The 23,704-nt window shown below is 40.3% G+C and overlaps 1 protein-coding gene across 1 annotated transcript in view; it reads left to right on the top strand.

Annotated features, from left to right (window-relative positions):
• Nucleotides 1-23,704, top strand: part of ULK4 (unc-51 like kinase 4) — a 397,461-nt gene that overhangs the window by 339,075 nt on the left and 34,682 nt on the right. Inside the window, exon 35 of the mRNA XM_077811124.1 lies at nucleotides 8-193. Coding sequence (XP_077667250.1) covers nucleotides 8-193 — 186 coding nt within the window. The remainder of the gene's footprint in view (nucleotides 1-7; nucleotides 194-23,704) is intronic.

Raw genomic sequence — 23,704 nt, forward strand, 5'->3', positions numbered from 1 at the left:
ATTTTAGCTTCCTAGTGACGATGCTGAAATATATGAGACTGCATCACAATGCTTGTCATTGTTGGTTCAGCTGTACGGAGGAGACAACTTGGACAGTATGTCTCCAGAAAACATGGACAGCTTTGCTGAAGTATTGAAGTCCAAGAGGGATCTAAAACAGCAGAAGCTTTTGTTGAGAATCATCAAAAGATTGGTGAGTCAAACAAATATAACTTCTTGCCATCCAGAATTTGAATTTAACTGTTTGTCTAGGCTCTACTATCCCCTGTATAAGAACATTTTTGAGACCTGTTTTTCCCCTTTAAGTAAACATTTCTTTTTATAAAGAATATACACAATTTCTAAAGAAGCAAAAATCCCATAATATTAGTATTCATATTTTTTTTAAATCCATTTTAATTTCTTTGGAAGAAAATGTCAGCACCTGGACCCATGCCTGTTTTATTTTCTACATTTAGAACCTCTATAAAAAGACTGTTTTTCCTTCAGTTAACCATTTGACTGTTTTCATAGAAAGCTTTAATTGTTTATATAGATATTTAGTACCTTGGGTTTAAGAATTATAATAGAAAATTATTTTGAATTCCCTCCAAAAACACTAAACTTCTAATAAAAATTGCTACTCAGAAACTTATAGTGCTTGATTTCATGTCAGATGCTGATAATTCTGTTTTGTAGTTGAAGCAAACTTTTATATAGACTACTGATTGTTCATTCTCATCAAGTGGTAAAGGCTACTCCTGGTGGAATGGTTATAACATAGATTATCAGTCAACAGAAATCACACAAGCACTTCACCTTAAGTAAGTGAAAAGTTAGTGACATGTAATGACTTCAGTTCCTCTCATGCTTCGTCAATACAGATGGCAGTGTTGTTTCTCAGAAGTAGATTAATGATATGCCTGGCAAATCACATGATTTGTAACTTTCTTGTAAGTCCCACCATGCTTGTCATCTTGAAGTCTCTTGAAAGATCCTTTGGCTGGACTCACTGCTAGGCTTGGATAATTACCTTTCCATCTGTTGTACTTGCTATTTACTATAGCAAACAATTGTCTGTAATTATTTTAGTGAGATTTTAGGATTTCCTCTCAAAGCAGTGAAAGCAGGTTTTATAGGTAAAGTGACTGACAATATAGTAAATCTTATATTATTTCTGTGAACCTTAAAAATTCCTGTTCACAAGAGATTATCATTATGTTAAAATTACAGTAATCATCAAACACACTGAAATATTATCAGATCTATTTGCGGTTATTTCAGCCCACTTTCAATTATTTATGGTGAATTTTGTAGCCTAGAGAAGAGTTTCTTAGACTTCTTCATAGTTGGTCAAAATATGAATAGAGAAATTATGTGCACCAGCTTCCCATCCCATTCAGAATTGCTTGCACCACCACCACTTTTACATCTATGATAGCAGAGCATCCCTGTGGCATCCATAGCTGCTACTTACATAGGCAAGGAATATTAGAGAAGTATTAATGTATTCCTGTATGGCTTCTTTTAATATAGTGTATCTGCTGGAAATGAGGAAGAGCTAGTGCCATGTGACTAGCTAGCTCTCCAGCAAGTGCCTGGTACTACACTACTAGTACGACAATTCTAAAATCTTTGATTCAGAATATGTGAATGAAATCATTACCTTATTGGGCAGCCACTGTTTGAGAGAAAAACGCATTTGTATGCCTTTCATTTAATAATATCAACTCAAAAACATTTCTTCTACACATAATGCACATACTGTGGACAGAGTTGGGATTTTAGGGGAGAAAATTTTAGACCATTTACAAGAGCTTTGAATGGTGATGGGACTGTGATAGGTATTTTCCTTTTTAGGACTGCCCTTCTCCATTGAACTTCAGACTGAACTTTTGCTATCTTAATTTATTTGGATTTTTTTCCCCAAAAAAACCATGAAGAGAAGAAAAATATCCAGGACAGACTTATTAGTTGAATCTGACAGACTGTACATACTCTTTAGGAATCCCTTGTTTATAGTTTTATTTTATTGTAAATAGAAACTATTAGCAATGAAAAACAGGAAAATATACCCCACTCAAAATTTTAAAACTATTTATATTTTTGGCCCTTTGACGCACACACTGGCTAGCCTTATTCTGAGATGATTTATTAGTGTTTCCAGAGCAGGAATGGACAGAAACTGAATAAGAAATATTGGCCTGCCACAAAGAAATGCAGTATGATTTTGCACTAGTGATACTTATACAACTGTCATTCTGGTTGCTTCAGCTTGGGATAGGCAATATTGGCATTTGGATCTCCAAGATCTTTCTTACGACCCTTTGTATTATCTGCCAGTGCCATCAGAACTTTCTGATTTGGGAAAGTGGGCTTGTTTTGCATACCAGTTCCCAAAATCATTTCACCTTGCTGCTTTAAAGGATGCTGATAATCTTTTGACTTAGCCTGCTCTGCAAAGGTACAGAATACCTTACCTACAGTCCAGGAAATCATCTACATTGAAACATCCCACCCAAAAGTAGAAAAGTTTTTCACTATGGGAGAAAATCATTTTTGTTTGGACTGTTTGCTTTACTCAAAATTTCTTGGCCTCTCCTTATCTTTAGTCAGGGCGCACCTCTCTGCTATCTCACTTTCCCATCTTCCAGTGGCCAGTGCTGCAGTTTTAAGTCATTCCACCATCACAGGATTCCTTAAAGAACTGATCAACATCTTTCCATTGGTTAGAGAATCTTTGGCAATGTGAGATCTCAGCTTGCTGGTGAGAAAGGTAATGTTTGCACCCTTTAACGTAGGGGGAGAATGCTCTGTATTCTGCTTGTCAACAAAAAAATCTGTAGCAAGAAGAATGAATAAACTGCAGGCTTTAATGGCAGATCCTCCCATCACTGTATTCCACAGACATTTGTTCTATATCCCAATCCTAAATTCCTGCCAAAAGTGGTGTCTGAGTTCCACCTAAATCAGAACTTCAATCTGTTTGTGGTGTTCTTCCCAGCACCTCTTTCTCACCTGCCAGAAACTAGATTCCACACCATAGATGACAAAAGGTACTTCAGCTCTTGTTTATGTAGGACGTTAAGCAATCCTCCTAGATTTATGGTAGCTTTCGGGATCAATGCCAAAGTATCTTTGAGTGGATTAGGCTTATATTAAGATGTTAATTTTAGGTAAGGTGATCCCCTCAGTATCCTAAGGGCTTACTCTGCTGGGGCTAAGACAGCATCAGTGGCATGCTTTTGCACACTTCCTTCATAGAAATGTGCAGGACTGCTACACACATGGAGTGGAGTGGAGTTCTGTACACACATTTACTCAGCATTGTTCTTTTGACTTGGCTTTTATTTTTTATTATTATTGTAGTAGCTCCTGTAGAACCTGATCAGTCCTCATTGTGCTAGCCACTATGTGCACAAACACCAAAAAGACAGTTCTGGCACCAGAAAGCTTACAGTCTAAGTCAAACTGATGTTTGCTTTACAAGGTCAGTTCTGCAATCCTTAAATAGAATTCCTCATTCTGCCTCAGTGGGAGTTAAACGTGTCACTAGACTCACTATGCAGAGGACTCCTGGAAGAAGAGAAAACAATTAGTTACTATAGTTTTCAGAGTAACAGCCGTGTTAGTCTGTATTCGCAAAAAGAAAAGGAGTACTTGTGGCACCTTAGAGACTAACCAATTTATTTGAGCATGAGCTTTCGTGAGCTACAGCTCACTTCATCAGATGCATACCGTGGAAACTGCAGCAGACTTTATATATACACAGAGAATATGAAACAATACCTCCTCCCACCCCACTGTCCTGCTGGTAATAGCTTATCTAAAGTAATCTTCAGGTTAGGCCATTTCCAGCACAAATCCAGGTACTATAGTGCCTCTGATTCTTAAACAGTGCTACCTTTGTAACCTCAGCTCCAAATATTCAGAGCCACAAGGAGGTGCTGGTGCAATGCCAAACCGGCCCTGCTTTTCTAGAACTTTTGTAAAACTTAATGGACCTGTTGGCATATCCCACTAGTATGATTGTGCACTGGCATCACTCTCAAAGAACCTCAGTTACTAGGGAGAAGGAATTATTCTTGGTGATATTTTTTCTTTGTATTGACCTTTAAAATGCATAAATGAAATTTCTACTGAAAGCAATGGAAGAAAATGGGCCACCATAGTAATTTGATCAGAAGAGATGCTTGTTAAGTTGTTAAGATGCTTGTAGATGTAGGTTGCTGACATGTATATTTGTTCTTACTTGGATCAAAATCAACTTGTTGTTGCTTTGCAATCCTTAAAGTGGAGAGTGTATGTTTCTGATAGCAAGCAAACTATCTTAATACTGCATTGTTGTGTCCTTTATTGGCAGTCATACAGAATGCCTTTATTTTATTGACTACAGTCTCTAATAGAATTTTCTTCAGTATGATCAAACATTTTTATTTTATATCAATTACTAATGCTTTCTTCAACAATGAAAAGCCAGTCAATGCTAAGGTGTGTTATGCATATCAGAAACAGGACTTTTTACCCAAACTATTGTGTAGCAAATACAATAAAAGTATTAATGCCACTTCTTTTCTTTATCCTTTCACCATTGTGTCAAGAAGCTCAGTCTGTTTATAAACTCCAGGCAGACCTTTTGTGTAATAGTTATGGACAGGTTTTAATGAAATTTGAGAGGGTCTCTAGAAATCACAGACATAGAGGCCTTTAACAGTGTGGTGTTGCTTAGCAACCTTAAGCCATTACATTTCCAGTATCTGTAATAAGATGATATACTGCTCTTTTGCCAGTCCCTGATGAAAATGTTATAGAAATAATCACTTTCTAAAGGTTGTACTCCATGAGTGTTTGGGTGGTAAAAGATTGTTTTTCCATTTCACTGCTGGATTTTAATTTAGTCTACAAAGTAAGTTTAAGTATTGTCTCCTGAATGCTGAATCTGTCGTGGTTGGAATACATTTTAAGATGATATTTTTAAAAAGCAGACATAATATTTTTATTTTAAAAAGCAGAGATAATATTCCTAAATAATGTTAACAACCAATACTGAATCTGTTACAAACCTGCTGTCCTTTTTCTCCACTCAAGAGGCAATGTATTGGGTCAAATTCAGCAGTGAAGAAAACTGTTTTAATTTGATAAGAAAACTAATGTTGCTGAGTGTAAGAAGCAATGTAGTATAATTTATACAAATTTGGATTTCAGTGAGCTCAATTTTCTGTTGCACTGCAGCCCCTATAACATTGTTCTGATACTCAGTGTGCCAAAAACTGAGTAAATACGAGAATATTTGTTTGAATTTTTAAACAAATTTGCTTCTGCTGTATTTATCACCCTTCCACATCAGTTTACATCAGGGGTTCTCCAACTGGTGGTGGGGACTCCTCAGGGGTTCACGAGCTGTCAGCCTCCACCCCAAACCCCGCTTTGCATCCAGCATTTACAATGGTGTTAAATATATTAAAAAGTGTTTTTCATTTATAAAGGAGGTTGCACTCAGAGCCTTGCTATGTGAAAGGGGTCACCAGTACAAAAGTTTGAGAACCACTGGTTTACATGAACATATGTGTTCTACTAGCACAAATTCTCATGGAAAGCAAATTTTAAGATCCCTTAATCAAATATTGGAAAGTTTATCTTAAAGTCACCGTGAGTATTATCAACAGCATCCATAAGAGCCCATCCAATCAAGGAACAAATAAAATTGTAATTTTTGACCACTCACAACTAAGCAACGCATAGCACTTATAAATAAATAAACAAAATGGGAAAAAATGAATAATTTTGAAAAATTAATTCAAGAAAATCCCAAACTGTTCTCAGAGTTCTGCAAGGGAGGCAAAATTCTTCAAATATGAATTGTTTTTGTATAAATTATTCACTCAGGTCTAAGTGTAACACAGCATTTCTGAAAGTACTATTCTAAAGTACTGTTTATGGACCTCGTTCTTATATCAGGTGGTATTCACAATCTCGGATTCTGAAATGGAGATTCTAACTGTCACTCAAGATCTTATTGCGCTCTTTGTAAGAATAAGCAAAATTAATGGCAACTTGGCTAATTACGTTTTGCCTCCCTAAATTCAGCCTGCAATTTCCACTGGATATGGTGTTTTTCGCTTCTTGTCCTAAACTGTTGCATACTGCTGCTGTTTGCTGGTAAATACTCTTTCACTGCAGAGGTGGCCGCAACTTTGTAGTTGATCTGTGTGTATAGTTTATATAACGGGTTAGGGCCAAATTCAGGCTGAATTATACCCCCTGCAATATTGCAAGACTAGTGATAAAAGCATGTGAGCTAGTAACCATGCATATGTAGGATCATCTTCTTTCACCATAGTTGAGGTGGACTTTTGTGCATGACTAACTCAGATAATTTGGTTGATTCCACATTTTCAGGATTCCTTAAATTCAGATAGGTTTGACCCAAGTAAGATTTTCCAGGGCTTCCAGCTGTTGGTCTGATCTGAGATCCTTCTGTGTCAAAGCTGTTTTTATGCCTGGGACCTCCATGCTCATTTTAATCTGCATTTTCTGTTCTACTTGATCCAAACATTTCAGCACAATGACCAGTTTGCTGACTAATTTATTTATTTTAGTTTGTTAAAGTATCAAGTGCTTCCTTCAGAGAGGACAGAATATGCTGCACTTTGTCTGGTGTGGCCACCCCTAGAAACTACAGAAGCTTTGAAGAAATCAACCAAGTGAAAGTTTTTGATGCATACATTGAAGGGAGAAACAGAAGCATAGAAACCAGCTTCCAAGTGACTCTCTATAAATCCCTTTTACACATCCCTCAACAAAACCCCACTTCTTTCTTTCTACGTTGATCTCACTAACAAACTTATTGCATGTTAACTATTCTCCTATGTATCATATTTGAGTGCAATTGGTGCTTCTTTCAGGAAAGATCCATATATTTCTTATGACTTTTGTAAAGTGCCTTGTATAATATGCTTCTGCACTCTGTACATTGTAATAATTATAATATTGTGGTGTTGAACTAAAAGTCTGTCAAAGTTGCTTCAAACAAATATCAACTCAGGAAAAGGACCTGGGCATCAATCGGACCGCTCAATGAAGATCTCTGCTCCAAGTGCACCTGTGGTCAAGAAAGCAAACAAGATGTTAGGAGGCATAAAGAATAGGATGGATAAAAATACAGAAAATATTATTTTGATAGTAAATCCCATGCTTCAGGACCTAAGTCAAAATCTTAACTATTAGAGATCAGCAGGAGAGTGAATTTGTGTGGGGGGGGTGGAGGGTGAGAAAACCTGGATTTGTGCTGGAAATGGCCCAACCTGATGATCACTTTAGATAAGCTATTACCAGCAGGACAGTGGGGTGGGAGGAGGTATTGTTTCATATTCTCTGTGTATATATAAAGTCTGCTGCAGTTTCCACGGTATGCATCCGATGAAGTGAGCTGTAGCTCACGAAAGCTCATGCTCAAATAAATTGGTTAGTCTCTAAGGTGCCACAAGTACTCCTTTTCTTTTTAGAGATCAGGATGAGATCTAATGTGTGTGTGGAGCAGGGGGGCACAGATTATCCCACAACTGCCTACTGTGGGTTTCTCATAACTTCCTCTGAAGCATCTGGTACTGGTCACTGTCAGAAACATAATGTTCGACTAGGTAGATCTTGGGTGTGATCCAGTAGAGCAATACCTAGATTTCTGTATTTCTAACCCTTGAAAAAGGTTTGATGACTCGTGCAAATGAACCTCTTCCACTAGATAACCTTTTTTCTTATTCCCCCTTAAAAGTTTCTACGGTCCCTATTGCTTGTCATTGTTCCATTATTCCCTTGGCTGCTGGTTCTACTAGTAGTATTCATTGCAGATATATATTGATATATATAGATATATATATATATCTGCATAACACCTGACAGACACAGACATAGGGCCAAATACTTGCCATCTTCTTATTCTGCTGGCACAAAACAACTAGACACCTTGCATTTCCAGTTGATATGGGGGAAACCCCAGATGGCCCAGAGCTGACAGAGCAACCCTAATGTATGGCGTGCAAACAGGGAAAGGGAGTATGGCTGGAGAGTCTTAAGGAGAATTTTGAAGGAGGAGAGAGGCAGGGTGCTCGGCACCAAGCAATGAGGCATGATAGTAGGCACAAGAGTAGGAGAAGGAGATAAATGGTATAACTGAGAGAGTATTTGAAAGAGTTTGGGGAGTTAGAGGAACACGAGGAAGAAAAAGAGTAGAGCTAAAGACAAGGTAAAAATATGCAGATTGAACAACTTGAAGTTTCTTTCAGTAAAAGGAAACCAGTATAGGGATTCAAAGAGGCAGGGGGTGTTGGAATGATAGGAGAAGAAAATTATTTTAGAAATATCAGTAGAATGGCACACTTCATAGGATGAAGAAATATAGAACTTCTTGAGTGTTTTTTTCCTTGGATGCTTCGTGCATCTGATGATTATGGGATTCAGAATTCGTAAGTATTCATCAGCACTAAGTGCATGCTCCTGGAGTTCCCCATGAAAGGAATCCATTTTGATACACCAGTGCCTGGCATTTATACATGTGCCTGTGTATCTAGAATATGGTGGTGCACAAGCTCAAATGAGTCCTTTATTCATATTAGTATTCTGGAAATGAGGTTGTTATGTTTAAAAATAGCTTTTATGTCCATTCAGTTTGTGCTTTCAGTAGACTTCTATGGTAATTGACTTTTTTTCAAGTTCAGTGTTTCTGTCCAACATCTTCAGGGATGAAACCTACGCATTTTGAATTATGAAGGCTATGCTAGTTAAACATTTATGGAAGTGCCCAGTGCTGTTGTTTCTGTAAACATTAAAAGGTAGTGTTTTTATGTGAACATCATTATACATTTATAACAAATGTAATTTGTGTGGTGATGCATTCTTCTATGGGCTGTGAATTACTGTCCTAAATTTCACACAGCAGATGCTTTCTCTGGGATATAATGTCTAGTTGATTTGTTCACATGATGCATCATACAAATATATCTCATAATTTGCATACTAGTTCTGTACTGATTATACAGTTTGCTTTTCTAGACATTTCAGGGCACTTTTTCAGAGCAATGAAGTTGACATACAACTCTTGTTGTTTTCAGGAGCTGACTGCCTAACCTTTTGAATATAAGTAATAATGTACCCCCTCCAGGTGTTCGTAATAGACAGTCAAGTATAATAGGGTTTCTTAGATATGCATTAACAAAATTGCTATTTACCAGTATTAAAAAGTCAGTCCAAATTATTTAAGATATGTTTTCAACAACAGTACCAAGGTTTTTAGCTGTGCAATGGCAATTATAATACATAAGTATAACACCAAAAAAGGGTATGTATTCTATTCCAAACTGCTGTATAATATAAACCACACTATGGATCGAATTCTGACCTCAATATTTCTGTCTAGTTCGTGGAGTTACTCTGGATTTACATCACCACAAGTGAGATCAAAGTTTGATCCACAGTGTGCAATACTGTACAGCAGTTTGGAATGGAACTGGATTTATACAGTGTAACTAAGAATTTATGAACAAACTTGCCAAGTATATATGGTATGGAATATATATGATCGAGGTGGGATGCATGAAGCTAAACAAGAGTACAAATACAGCTGCAAGATTTGTACGCTACAGTTGGGTATTGTCCCAGTCAGAAAAAATGAAGAAATAAAATCAAAGTAAAATATTCTCTTCATACAAATTTCATGCACCCTTCATGGGTGTTTATTTAATGGGATAGTGTTTCCAATGAAGGATCTATACAAGATACCTTTTCCAATAAGACATGCCAAACCCGTGAAAAAATCACAGAAATTGGGCTTGTTTTTGGCTTAATTGGCTTGTGAGTTGCTCGTTGGCTAAGTTTTGGCTTGTAGCTTGTTGCTTGTTTGGCTTGTTGCTTGATGTAGCTTGTTGTTTCTTTTTTTTGATTGGCTCCCGGCAAGCAGGGGCAAGGAGGGGAGAGAGTCAGGGGTGCACAGCGCGCCCACCACAGTCCCAGACTGCATGCTGGGGGGATAGTCACATAGAGTGTTGGGGTTCTTAGGGACTGGCTTGTTTTGATCTTGTTTTGAAATGGGATTAGCTTGATTTTTGGCTTATTGTGAAAGTCAGGGTGCTTATTTACCGCGTGAAAGTTGGCAACTGTGTTTCCAATGCTCCAAAGCATAGTGTGTATTCCCACTATTGTGCTCCAAAGCTATAACAGCAAGATTTCATGGAGGACACCAGCACCAACAGCACATTAAAAACATGTATATGAAAATCATATGGGCAAAAATGAATAGTGTAGCAAAGAATTTACTTTTCTTCAAAGTACAAATATTTCTTAAACATGTTAAAAATTCATTTTATTACATATATATAATATATATATAAGTTATAACTTATATATATAAGTTTCCATGAAACATGAATAGGACTTTCGTTGTTAAACAAATTTTTAGAACTCTCATTTATCACTGTAAACCCTTAAATGGTAACATTTATGTATTTGCAGTATGAATGAGGATATATTCATGAAATGGCATGCAAAATTTATTTCCATAGTCCATAACTGCAAGTTGGCCAAAAGTAGTCCATGTCACATTTATCAGTAAGATGTGTGTGGTCTTGACACCATTGATGTAGTGATATTTCTTTTACTTCTGGGAGAAAATATTATTACTTAAAGACTAATTATGACCGTCACTGACATATTTAAGTCTGCATGTAAGGCCTGAAATTCCGTTGAGAGATTCTGGGGACATCATAGAGAGATGCTCATGTAGTTTGTTTATGCCATCAGAATCCAAAAAGGGAATTATGGGGGGAGGTATTTTATTTATATTTTGGGGTGATGTTGTTTAATAATGAATTATTTTTATATCTCCTAATGTACATCATGTCCTCCCTTCTTACCCGTTCTGTTTATCAGGTTTCTTCTCTTTTCCTCCCTTCCCATCCCATGTCTTTTGTTTTACGTTTCTTCCTCTGCCATCCGTCTTTCTGATTCTCCTCTAAACCCCTGCCCCAGCCACTCCTGACATCTTCCCACGCTTAAATATTTTTTAAATGAAACTGAAAGCTTTGTGGAAATTGCTGTTGGAAGCTAGAGTTGCAGCATCTTGAATACTAAAATACCTTCTCTTGTGTTTCATTTTGACCACTGCAAGTTTCAATAGGATCCTCTTCTCCTTCTCCCAGGCTTGGTACTTTAATTTTGCATAACTATTTACAATCTCAAGAGTACATAATTAAATGTACATAATATTATGTGCTTGTATGTGTACATGTGTGTAGGGTTATATACTTTTCTGTAATCAATTTTTAATTATGTCATTAAATATAAGTAGAGCTTTCCTTATTTTAGCATTTTATATGCATAATGGCTAAATTTTTTTAAAGTGACTAGTGATTTTGGGTACCTCTGTTATGGGTGTCCATTCCGAGAAACCTTAAAGGAGCCAAATTAAAAAAAAAAAAAAACAACTCTGAAAATTAAGCCTTTTTTAAATGTCTGCAGTTTGGCACCCAAAAGCACTAGTCACTTCTGAAAATACTGGGTAAAAAATTATATATTTCTCTTACTTGAGGTTGAAAAACAGCAATAGATGAAGCAACTGGAGATTGGACGTTTTGCAAACTTCTCAAATAACATTAGGGATTTGCAAAACTTATGCAAGTTCACAAGCTTTTTTTCCTCTGTAATTTAAGAGTTTGGTAGTTTTTTTTTAAAAAAATGTTATGGCTAAAAGGAAGGCTGTGCTGTGAGGATAAGCTACAAAGAAGGCCACTAATCCCTCCAAAATGCTAGGACGGCACAAGTATTAGATCTGTATTCTGCCTGTCTTTTTCATTTGAGTTTTTCTTTCTGCCCTCACCCCATTCCTTTTTCCACAGTCTCTTCTAAATAGAACATGGTTAAGGCTACGTTTTAGTGTCGGGTATTTTTAGTAAAAGTCGTGGACAGGTCATGGGCCATAAACAAAAATTCACGGGCCCGTGACCTGTCCATGATTTTTACTAAAAATACCCACCCTTACTAAAACCTGGGCTGGGGCCATGGGTGCTCTGGGTGCTCCGCATCCCTACAGCTTCTAGACGGCAGAGGCAGGCAGGGGCCAAGGGCAGAGGCTCCACTGCTCCCGCCACAAGCACTGGCTGCCGCAGCTCCCATTGGCTGGGGCGGGGCATCCAGGCGCAGGCAGCATGCCGCGTGGAGACTCCCCCGCCCCTCCGCCACCTAGGAGCTGCAGGAGGGCCATGCCAGTGGGAGTGGGGGAGCCCCCACCCCAAGGTAAGTGCCCCCCCACACTCCCCAGCTCCCTTCCTCTGGCCCTAAGCCCCCACCCACATACCCAAACTGCTTCTGCTGGCCCAGGGGCTGCCCCTGAGCCAGCACCAGCCACTGCAGAAGGCATGGAGGTCACGGAAAGTCATGGAATCCATGACTTTCGTGACCTCCATGACAAACTCGCAGCCTTAAACATGAACCCAATGATGCTCTAGTCAAACTTTTGACCCACAATCTTCTACTGGCTTTGAAATGAGGCAAAACAAGTTTGCCCATCTCCACTGGAAAATAATGGCAACCAAAGGTCAATTATAAAAAAGTTGTTTTAATTAACTTCTGCTGAGTGTTCATTTTAGAACATTTAAAGAACTTTAAAATTAATAAAACTCTTAGATGCATTTGGATAAGAAAATAGAATCAAAATGTAATCACTGTGAGAGATGTGGGGTTTAGGAGCAGGGCTAGGTGGTACAGGCTGTAAATTGTGGAGGTCAGGAAAGAGTTAGTGAGAGATGGGGAAGGCTGGAAATTGTATGGTTGAAAGATATAAAGCAGGGGTTCTCAAACTTCATTGCACCGTGGCCCCCTTCTGACAACAAAAATTACTATATGATCTCAGGAGGGGGAACTGAAGCCTGAACGTGCCTAAGCCCCTCCACCCAGGGCAGGGGGGGGCAAAGCCCAAGGGCTTCAGCCCCAGGTAGCGGGCCTGTAACCTGAGCCCCGCCAGCCAGGGCTGAACCCCTCAGGCTTCTACTTCAGCCCCGGGCAGTGCTGCTCAGGCTTCAGCCCTGGGCCCCAGCAAGTCTAAATCAACCCTGGTGACCCCATTAATATGGGGCTGTGACCCACTTTGGGGTCCCAACACACAGTTTGAGAACTGCTGGTGTAAAGGAAAGAAGAGCCTGTCTGATATGAGAGGAAAAGAATCCAAGGGATTTGGAGCAGCTGTACTACTGTAAACTTTTTGGGGCAGGGACTGTCTCTAACCTTGTTTTAGAACAGTCCCTAGCACAGTGCCAGGATCCTTAGTGAAGCCTTTGGGCACCATTGCAGTAGAAGTAATAAGAGGAGGAATAGTCTGACATGGAAGAGTAGAACATGAAAAGGAAGAGTTTGTGCATGAGGACCTGACATTTTAATGTCTCAAGGTCTTCTTTCTTAATCCACTCACTCTTTTAGGTCTAGTGCCTTATCATATGCCAAGGCTAGAATTACTTTGAGAAACCACTATGAATAATTTCAGGACAAATAAGCTTTTCTTAACATCAGCCATTGAGCAGTGATCAGAACTGGGGGTGGAAATGCTCATTGTAAATATCTATGTATTTCCAGAAGCAAGAAAGGCTAACTTTCAGATTGAGGGATAATGACCAAGATCGGCACATTTTGCCTTTCAATACCACTTATACAACAATCTTGAAAAAAAATCTGGGGGAAGAGAAACATATTCTTATGAAATTTACACATTAATGAAACTAATGCTGTGATTTTTAAAGTGTCATATAAGAGAATGATGACATCTTTACATAAAACTAGGAAAATCAAATAAGGAAAATCATCAACTTTTCTGCCACTCAGGTGGCTTGCAAAGCTCATTATTTTCATTCTATTTTTCTGTCGTTAGTCTTTTCACTAAAGGCATGTGGTTGAAAATAGAATGATCATTAGCATTAGCCTGTTTTATGAGAAGCTAGTAGTGACAGAGGCTTGTTTATTGTTGTGTACAATAAAAATGTGATGTGAGCTCATGAGAATTCAAATTGAAACAAGACTACAGCTTGTCAGCGGTTTTCTTTATTCAGCTGACTCTTTATTAGGCCAAAGCTGCTCACCTGCTTTTATTTGACTTAACTATAATAACAGTAGCAACATCTTTATTATTAGACCCATCCAAACCAGTTTGACTACAAAATGCACAAAGGAAAAAACGTATCCAATAGAATTAAAACAACTAAATTTGGCTCTCAGGTTATATTGAAGAAGTATTGACCTTCCTTTCCCATCCCTCCCTATCCCATTCTTTGGAGTAGAAAGTTGGTAATGTACACCTTGCAGGAGGTTTATCTGCATGGCAGCACTAAATAGATCTAAAAGCAAACACTTAGGGCAAGTCTACACTGCAAACTTAAGTCACCTTATGTTACGTTGACATACAGCCACTGCAGTAATTAAATCGCTTTTACGTGTCCACACTATGCTCCTTGCGTCAGCGGTGCACGTCCTCACTACCAGTGCTTGCATCAATGCAGAGAGCAGTGCACTGTGGGTAGCAACTTGCCATCATCTGGCGCAGGCTGTTTTGGGAAAGGTTTGCAATGCCTCATGGGGTCAAATGAGTCATGCAGGGGTGACTGGGAACATGGTTTCAACATCCCATGATGCAGTTTTCTCCATCCCATCATTTTATCTGCATCCCATAATGTTTCACACTTCTTTTGAAAAGCCCCATAAACCTGTGCATCTGCCATCTGGTGTGAGAAGCATGGATCCTGCACAGCTCTGCACTATTCTGATGAGCATTACGAGCACGGGGCGCCTGATCCTGCAGTATTTGCAGACCTGTCAGAGGAGCCACAGGGAACATGACAGTTTCTTGGAGGCTGGCTTGCTGTTGGGACCTAGAAAAAAACAATTCAAGGTTGTTGTTGGCAGATGGTGCAGCACCAGTTCTGGGCCCTAGAAACAAGCACTGGCTGGTAGGATCTCATTGTTATGCAGATTTGGGATGACGAGCAGTGGCTGCAGAACTTTTGCATGCGCAAGGCCCTCCAGTGCAGCAACAGCAAAATGAGGGCGACGCTGACAGTGGAGAAGCGAGTGGTGATCACTGGGTGGAAGCTTGCAACACCAGATTGCTACCAATCAGTCAGGAATCAATTTGGAGTTGGGAAATCCACCATGGGGGTTGCTCTGATGCTAGTGTGCAGGGTCATTAATCGTGTCCTGCAACGAAGGACTGTAACGCTGGGCAACGTGCAGGACATAGTGGATGGTTTTGCAGCAATGGGTTTCCCAAAGTGCAGTGGGGTGATAGATGGCATGCATATCCCTATTTTGGCACCAGACCACCTTGCCACAGAATACATCAACAGAAAGGGCTACTTTTCTATGGTATTTCAAGCACTGATGGATCACCGGGGGCATTTTACCGACATCAGTATGGGATGGTCAGGGAAAAGAGCATGACACGCGCATCTTTAAGAACACAGGGCTGTTCAGAAAGCTGCAAGGAGGGACTTTTTTCAGACCAAAGGATTACCATTGGGGATGTTGAAATGCCAATAGTGATCATGGAAGACCCAGCCTACCCCTTGCTCCCATGGCTCATGAATAATGCTACGTTTTAGTCACAGGTATTTTTAGTAAAAGTCATGGACAAGTCACGGGCAGTAAACAAAAATTCACAGGCCGTGATCTGTCCATGACTTTTACTATATACCCCTAACTAAAACTTGGGCAGGGGGCCACAGGTGCTGGGGGAGGTGGCCCAGGACTGTGCTGGGGGTCGGGCAGCGGCGTCCAGCCTGGCACTCCCACTGGTGCGGGGGGAGGACTATAAGGGGGAGAGGTAGCTCATGGGCATGAGTATATACAGATAGGGCAGTTGAACCATTTTCCACATGCAGTAGTGACTTTAGCTATCATCTCACTCCTGAGGGTAACGGAAGCTGAAACGGAACAGCTTCTGGACACTTCCATCTGCAGTCCGGGGCCATATGCTGTACCCTGTGTGCTGCAATGGTTCCAGCTGAAGTAATTGCTGAGTGGTGTGGGAAAGCAGAAGAAACAAGGCAGCCCTCTCCAGAAACCTTTGCCAGAGGATTGCATACTACCTGCAGAAAAGTTTTCTCGAGATCTCTATGGAGGATTCACAGGACATCCTTTTGCACATAAGCAAACTGTTCTGCAGGACCCCCTTGGACTAACTGTACAGGGGAATGAGAAGCAGATAGCAATTCTACCTCTGTTGGTTATTTCACCACCTCTTCTAGCATGGTTAGAAAAGAGTAAATGAACACGTGTCTCCCTGCAATATCAAAGCAAACTGCATACGTCCCAGAGGTTCCTTCCCCTGCATCAGGTTCACCTATGTAGGGTCTGTCTTGACTGCTCTGGAGTCAAAAACAAGTCCTGGCTTGCACCAGTCACCTGTCTCCTAAACTCCTCCTCCTCCTCTTCCTCATCCAACACCACCTCCTCACTGTTCTCTCCAGGAAACTGTGACTCTGGCTCCTCTGAAGTATCCATAGTGCTCGGGGGCGAGAGGTCTCCTCCAAGGATGGCATGCAGCTCTTTGTAAAAATGGCAAGTCTGTGGCTATGCACCAGAATGACTGTTAGGCTCCCTTGGCTTCTGTGTGGCACTGCTGCGGGACCCTCCATTCCCCGAGCAATCTGCTCGTATATATTGACGTTTCTACAGTTGAACTGGAGCTGTGGCTGCACAGCCTCTTCTCCCCCAGACCCAGGAGATCCAACACCTCCTGTGTACTCCGGCAGGAGTGCATCTGCAGCGTGAAGCTGGCATGGTCAGCTGGACAGTTGCAAGGTGAGCTCTCCCCACCGAGCTAACAAGAAATGGAATTCCAAAAATTTGCAGAGCTTTAGAGAAGAGGAATGTATACCTGTGTACCTGGCTGCCAGGCAGTGGAGTTCAAAACAGTGATCACAGCTGTTATAGTGGGGCATTGTGGGACACCTCCTGGAAGCCACTAAAGTCAACGTAAGTAACTCAGTGTCTGCACTGACACTGCGTCGACCTAACTGCGTTGACCTAAGCATTACGCCTCTCGCGGTGGTAGAGTTATTAAGTCGGCATAGCAGGCGAGTTGCATTGGCAGCAGCAACATTTTAGTGTAGACGCTTACAGAGTTAGGTTGATGTAAGCTGCCTTGCATCAACCTAACTCTGCAATGTAGACCATGCCTCAGTTTGAAAACTTGACAGGAAAATGCATATGGATTTTGTTTCTAATTCTATATCATTATGTAGAAACTTTTCTGTTTTATGGTTGGGTTTATGAAGTTTTTTTTAAAGGGGTTCTTGGGACTGGTAATCTATGTAACCTGTTAATAGCGAGCCAGATTTTCCTTGGCCATTACATGAGTGCATAGTGCAGGGAGGTTATAAATCGTCTTCCCTTCCCTTTTCACTGTCTCGTAAGGAGGGCAGTCAGGATTGAAATACCTACATTGAAGAAAACTCAGGGCTTCACTGTCCCTAGTGGCACACAACTCCCAGAAGTAGGCCAGGCTGAGGTGGGCAGGAGTCAGAACAATGGCTTCACAGTCACCAGAAGACCTGACCAGCAGCATGTAAAATAGTAAACTGGACCTCATAAAGGGGTATAATAACAGGTGCCTAGGAACTCTGAATCAGAGTGCTTCCCATTGTTCCTTCTGGGATTGAATAGAACTGCTCGGGCTCCAATGCGAGGGTGTGCCTAGATGGCATAACTGAGACTCTGACGTGTTAAAGTACCACTTGCTCACAAAAACAGTAGGAAAAAGATCAAAATCAAGTTCATTTCCATAAGTTTACCTTCTTTCTTACAGTCACTATTTGCAATTCTACTTACTGATTACCATGTTTACTCATTTTGAAATGGTAGGAATTGACTGACTCTGCCTTTTCATAGGTTGCATAGAAGAGGGTATCCTCCCCTCAGTCATTTTTCCATGTTTATGTAGGTCTTTATTATCTCACTCATCAACATGATACATGAGTGCCTATCGGGATAGAGTTGCTATTCTGATGCACAGAGTTTTCACAGAAGCTAGGCCTAGATTATGGAACTCACTACCAGAAGAGAGAAGAATGACCATAGACTTCAGCCATGTTCAAAGTAAGGCCCTGCTTCAGGAAAGCATTTAAGCATGTGTTTAACTTCAAGCACATTAGCATCAACAGGAATTAAGTATGTCCTTGTAAGTACTTTCCTGAGTAGGAGTGGATTTCTCAACCAGGATCCAAATGCAAAATTCTTTGATTTAGATTTCTCTGAAAAGGTTTTTCACACATGCATAATATAAACTAATCAAGCTATTTCTCCAAAGGCTAGGTGGGAAAAGAAACAGAGAATTTAGATAAATACAATTATTGGACTTCCATTGCCACATTCAGCATAACCTGTTTATTTGCCTCTCCTTCAAATATTGTAGAGAGTTGATAAATAGAAGAGGCCTCTGTTCTTCCACATTTTCCTGTTGCTTCCACTGTGCTGTCCTTTGCAGAGAAATTTCTTGTGATGCAGTGAAGTCTCATTGCTCTATACAAGTATAAAAGCACAGCATGTATGCCCAGTAGCAATGAACAAAATGTCGTCTTGGATCAACTACTTCCGTTTTTAATATCATGTGTGTTTGCTATTTTCTTTTTCTTTAGGCACAGCAACACTGATAACAGTGTATCATTGACATTAATTAAAATGTTGCATATGTAGATATTATTAACTACTTAATTTATATAGGGGTATTTTATTTAAGAATATCATGATAGCCTATTGCCATGAGATCTGTAGTTGCTCTAAAGAGTTAGATAATCTTTTAGAACCATAACACTTTATTCATAGTGTCAATCATCTCCTTATAGCAACTGAGTACTCCACCCCCGTTCTTCACAGCATTGGGTTAAGTATGTGGGCAGAGACTCATGTATGAAATTATCATTGGCTTGTCACAGTTTATTTCTGTCTGCTTATTAATTTTAAAAGATGGAATAGTTCATGATAATCTTACACCCAAGTGAATCCCCAAAGAGAAAAAGGACACCTTCATTTTGCTGTTCTCAGAATTTGAAAACTGAGCTTTAAAAGGCCAATCATACTTCAAATAACTCTAATGAGGTAAAAATAATCTGCAACATTTCCAGTTAGAACACAAACTCATGCCAAATTAGTCATAGGGTCAAAGGACAATTATGGTCTGAATTAAGGGAGAGGGAAGAATAAACAAACACAGAAGAACACCCACTAAGCAAGAGCAACTAAACCTAGCAGTAGCTAGCAGAGTCCTTTTGGGGATTCTATTGCTGTATCATTGAGTTTGTACTAAAATGATAGGTAGACAGACAGACAGCCATGATGCATCCAATAATAAAAGGACAGGATGGGATTTTCAAATAAACCTGAAGGAGTTAGGCATCCAGATCTCACTGAAATTTAATAGGGGCTAGCCACCTAACTCCCTTATGCTCCTTTGAAAACTCTGGCTACTATTTTAAACAATATCAGTTAAAACTTAAATTACTTTTTTTTCACATTTCCACTTGCAAAAATCATGTTTTGTTTTGTTTTTTACATTGTGTGGTGGGTTTTAACTCCTCAAAATATTGCATCTATGCTATAAAAAATGAGTTGATCTGAACACCCCAGCACTCAAGTCGAGTCACCCTCTTAACAACAAACCGGTGACTATGTGAGAGGTAGCAAAGAGGTATGGAGCTGTGTGAATCTCAGCAGTTTTCATTCACATAGGGTGCGTGGAAACTTTTTGGTTTTGTTCATGTGTTTTACATCTTTGAATTTCCTTTTGAGTTTTTTTGTTTGATTGAATCTACAGCCATAAAGTTAAACCCAGGGAAAACTACCCAAAACCATAAAATGGCCAGGTTTGTCCAAAGCACTGGCAAACAAGATTAGCAATTCTGTCTTGAGTCTGGGGTTTATAATGAAACTCAAAACCACTTGAGCTTCTCACAGCTATTATTATACAAACCAGTGAATGGTGATCATGTTATAAAGGCATCCAAAAAAACCCCTTTCCTCTTGTCCATTTGTAAAGACATGTGTTGTCACTCATTACTGCATTTGATATATATTTGGATGACTGTTTTGAATGTGGATATGAAAAATTATTGGAAAGGAATAATTGTTTGGTTGCTGTGACTGATATTTTTATCACCTTGCTGGTAGGTAAAATTTGGGATTATGGAATAGTAGTTAGTTATTGTAATCCATACTTTGAAGAGATTCCAGATATTGATTCTTCTTTACAACTACATGGTCTAAACTATAATTTCAGTTCTCATCCTTAACTTTAGCTATAGAGATGTAGAACACAGTTAATGAAAAAAATCTTAAATTTATATATTTCATGTTATAATTATTTATGCAGATGATAGCTGATGTGTTTTATACCCTATTTATGCAAAATAATTTGGCAAGCCTACCATTCAGACATAGTGGGCCTGATTCTCATTTACACTGCTGTATCAGTGTAAAGGGGTTGTAAATATAATTTATTTCTATTTTAAAGCACCTTTATAGAAATGATTAGTGAAGAATCAGGCCTAATATGATACAAAAGGAGTTATGGGAAATGTAAAGATGTGTTCTTCTGCTAGTGGTTGCATATTTCTATTCCACTCCGGTGAGCGTTTGCCCAGTGCACCAAAACCAGACAACTTTGCTTAGCAGTACCCAGAGGGGCAGTGTTTGTGCCCTCAGCCCTTCCCATGGCTATATACAGGCAGTGGCACCCTGACCCCCCTCAGTTCCTTCTTGCCACTTGTAGCTAGAGTCAGTGCTTCCCATGCTCCTCATGGTTTTTTAACTATATCAGAATTATTAGTAGTTAGTTAGCTTTAGTCTGTGTTAGTGTTACATGGTGCTTTGCCCTCACCAGGATTTAAGCACTGTCTTTCTTGGGGGGGTGTATATTCCTAATAACAACCCCCATATGTGCTGTTTGTTGTGCTTAGGACAGGGGCACATTAAGAGAAGGTGCTCTATTTGCCACTCCTTTAAAAAGAGGACTCAGGTGGCCTGACAGTTGCACTTAAAACAGCATCTCATGGTGCAGGCTGTGAAGCTGGACTTGGCATGGAGACCTCTGTAGAATGTCAGGTCTGTGAGTCTTTAGAGGCAGTATGGACTCCTGAGAGGCCACCTGAGGTAGACTCGTCTCCTTGGAGAAGAAGGGACTGGTTCCTTTCCTCTGGTCCTCCAAGGAAGAAGATGCATAAAATTAATGTAAGCCATTCCAGAGCTCAGAGAGACTCTTTCTGCTTCTAGACACAATGAGGGCCATCACCCTAATTCTCCCTGTAGATAGAGCAGTGTCGTATACCTGTTCTCTGGTGCCAATGCCAAATCAGACTGGCACCGTACCATCAAATCTGGCACCATCTGCTGAACGGCTGATTCCAGTACCAATGTCCATCTCAGCTCCAAGGGCCTTGACCTTAGCTTGCTTAGTAGGCAACAGCGGATTTACTCTGCCTGTCAGTCCCAGACTCTCCTTTGATTCAGGAGTCTTCTTATGGAGTGCTAGTTCCTGGCACTGGCACTGGCCTGGTCCTGGCACTCTGTGTCCATCACTTCACAGGGATCTACCAGACAGGCGAGCTTGGTCCCATCTTCCATGCCAACACTTCTGTCTACAGTACTGATGCCTTTATCAATACCCAGAACTTTAATCCACTCAATGTCTCTACGGCCAGCTCCCAGTCAAGCACCAATTTCCTCCTTGGCACTGACGGTGACCTCAGTGCTGATGGTTTTCCTACCATCAAATGTTGTTATGATTCAAGTACCTGATCAGTGATTGTGCAACCTTTAGTGCCAGCCGAAACTCCGATGCAGCGCTGGACTGCTGATAGATCAGGTCATTTAGTAGCCATAGCAGGGATAGCTCCACCATTATCAGCAGGCTATTCAGGAGGAGCCTCATTCTCGAGATCAGGATTAGCCTCTTCTCTTTATCCTTCCAGAGCATAGTCTTACAAATTCTCTCGATCTTCTTTTGAAGGATTGTCTTCTGTACCATGATTGTTCTGGGGATCTGGCTACCTGTTGGCTTCTGCTGCTGTACTCATTTCCAGATTAGCCTCCTTGGAATCCATGGAGTGCCCTGTTTTCTTTGAAGTCCAGGTCAACAACTCACTCTGTACCACGGTCATTGAGCCGGCCAGTTGTTTCACTTCCAGCCCCACCTAGATAGGAGGCACAGGCTGATGTGGTGGCGGCGGAAATTCCAATGCAACAGGAAGAACAACCATTACCTCAGGAGGGGTTTCTTGTTCCTTCATCCATCATGCTCTTCACCTGATAATTCTTTGGTCCTGGACTCATCCTCTCCAATTCCAGAGGACTTTAAGGTTTATCAATAACATCTAAGAAGGATGTCTGCAGCTTTGGGTATCCAAGCTGAGTTTGTCCATGAGAATGTCAATAAACTGCTGAGCATTCTGCAACCTTCAGTTCCAGGAACAGTAGCCCTCTTGGAACAAGGAAAGTCCCTGTGGAACATGCAGCAACAGTGCTTCCTACACCAAAATGTACTGACAAACATTACTGTGTTTCCATGCGTGATTCAAGTGTTTCTTCTCACACCCCACTCCCAATTCACTTGTGGTAACTGCTGCAGTGAGGGGATGTGTCAGGGCAGATATAAATCTACCCCAAAGGATAAAGAGACCAAGAAATTGGATTTAACAGGCAGACAAGTTTATTCCACCTCATCCTGACAGATGTGTATCGCTAATCAGCAGGCCCTCTTGTCTAAATATGATTTTTTTAATTTAAATTTATTATCCAGATTTACATAGAAGCTGCTGGAGGATGCTAGGGAGGAGTTTAAAGCTTTCCTGGTGAAGGGCCATCTGGTGGCAAAGACTTCACTGCAGTCAGAACTTAATGTAGCAATCACCTCAGCCAGGCCCATGGCCTCTGCTATAACCATGAGCCAGGCATCTTGACTGTAAAATTCTGCTATTGCCTCTGATATACAGCAAATGATAGAAAACTTACCGATTGGTGGATGGATGAGACATTACATTTATTTAAAGACTCTAGGATTGCATTACAGTCCTTAGGAGTTAATACCCCAGCAGTTAAAAGATGCCATTATGGGCAGCAACATTCCCTCCTATTCCCCTCAATATCTCAGGTGATCCTCAAGCTGAAGCTGGACTAGGCCAAGCTGATTCTCATTGCACTGGCTTGCCCGAGACAGTGCTTGTTCTCCAGTCTCCTTAATCTGTCAGTGCAACCTCCCGTATCCCTTCCTCCACTGCCCAACCTACTGGCTCAAAACCATAGTCAAGTTGTGCATCCAGCGCTAAGCAGTCTACAGCTCTCGAGATTGTTGGTGCCTGGCAAGATGAAGAAGGGCGAAGCTCACAAGCAGTTGAGGAAATTCTGCTTAATTGTAGAAAACCATCTACTAGGTCCACTCATTTGGCCAAGAGTTACAGTACAAGTAGGGAACCATTTTTTCTTGTCCTGTTATAGTTAGTGTGATCATTATAGTGGGGAAAACATATTTTAGTATTTATGTATAGTAGTAGTTGGGCCCTTACTAGCATCTATTTTAGCTTTCCTTAGTTTTGCTTCTCTAAAATAAAGTTCTCTTTTTCAGCACAAAACTCTATTTTTAAATAGTAAATTCCATTCCTAAAAAAAGTATTGTGTATAGTTTTGATATTACTATAAGTAATCATAG

Source organism: Eretmochelys imbricata, chromosome 2 (genome assembly GCF_965152235.1).
Source record: "Eretmochelys imbricata isolate rEreImb1 chromosome 2, rEreImb1.hap1, whole genome shotgun sequence".
In the NCBI taxonomy this organism is placed as follows: domain Eukaryota; kingdom Metazoa; phylum Chordata; order Testudines; family Cheloniidae; genus Eretmochelys; species Eretmochelys imbricata.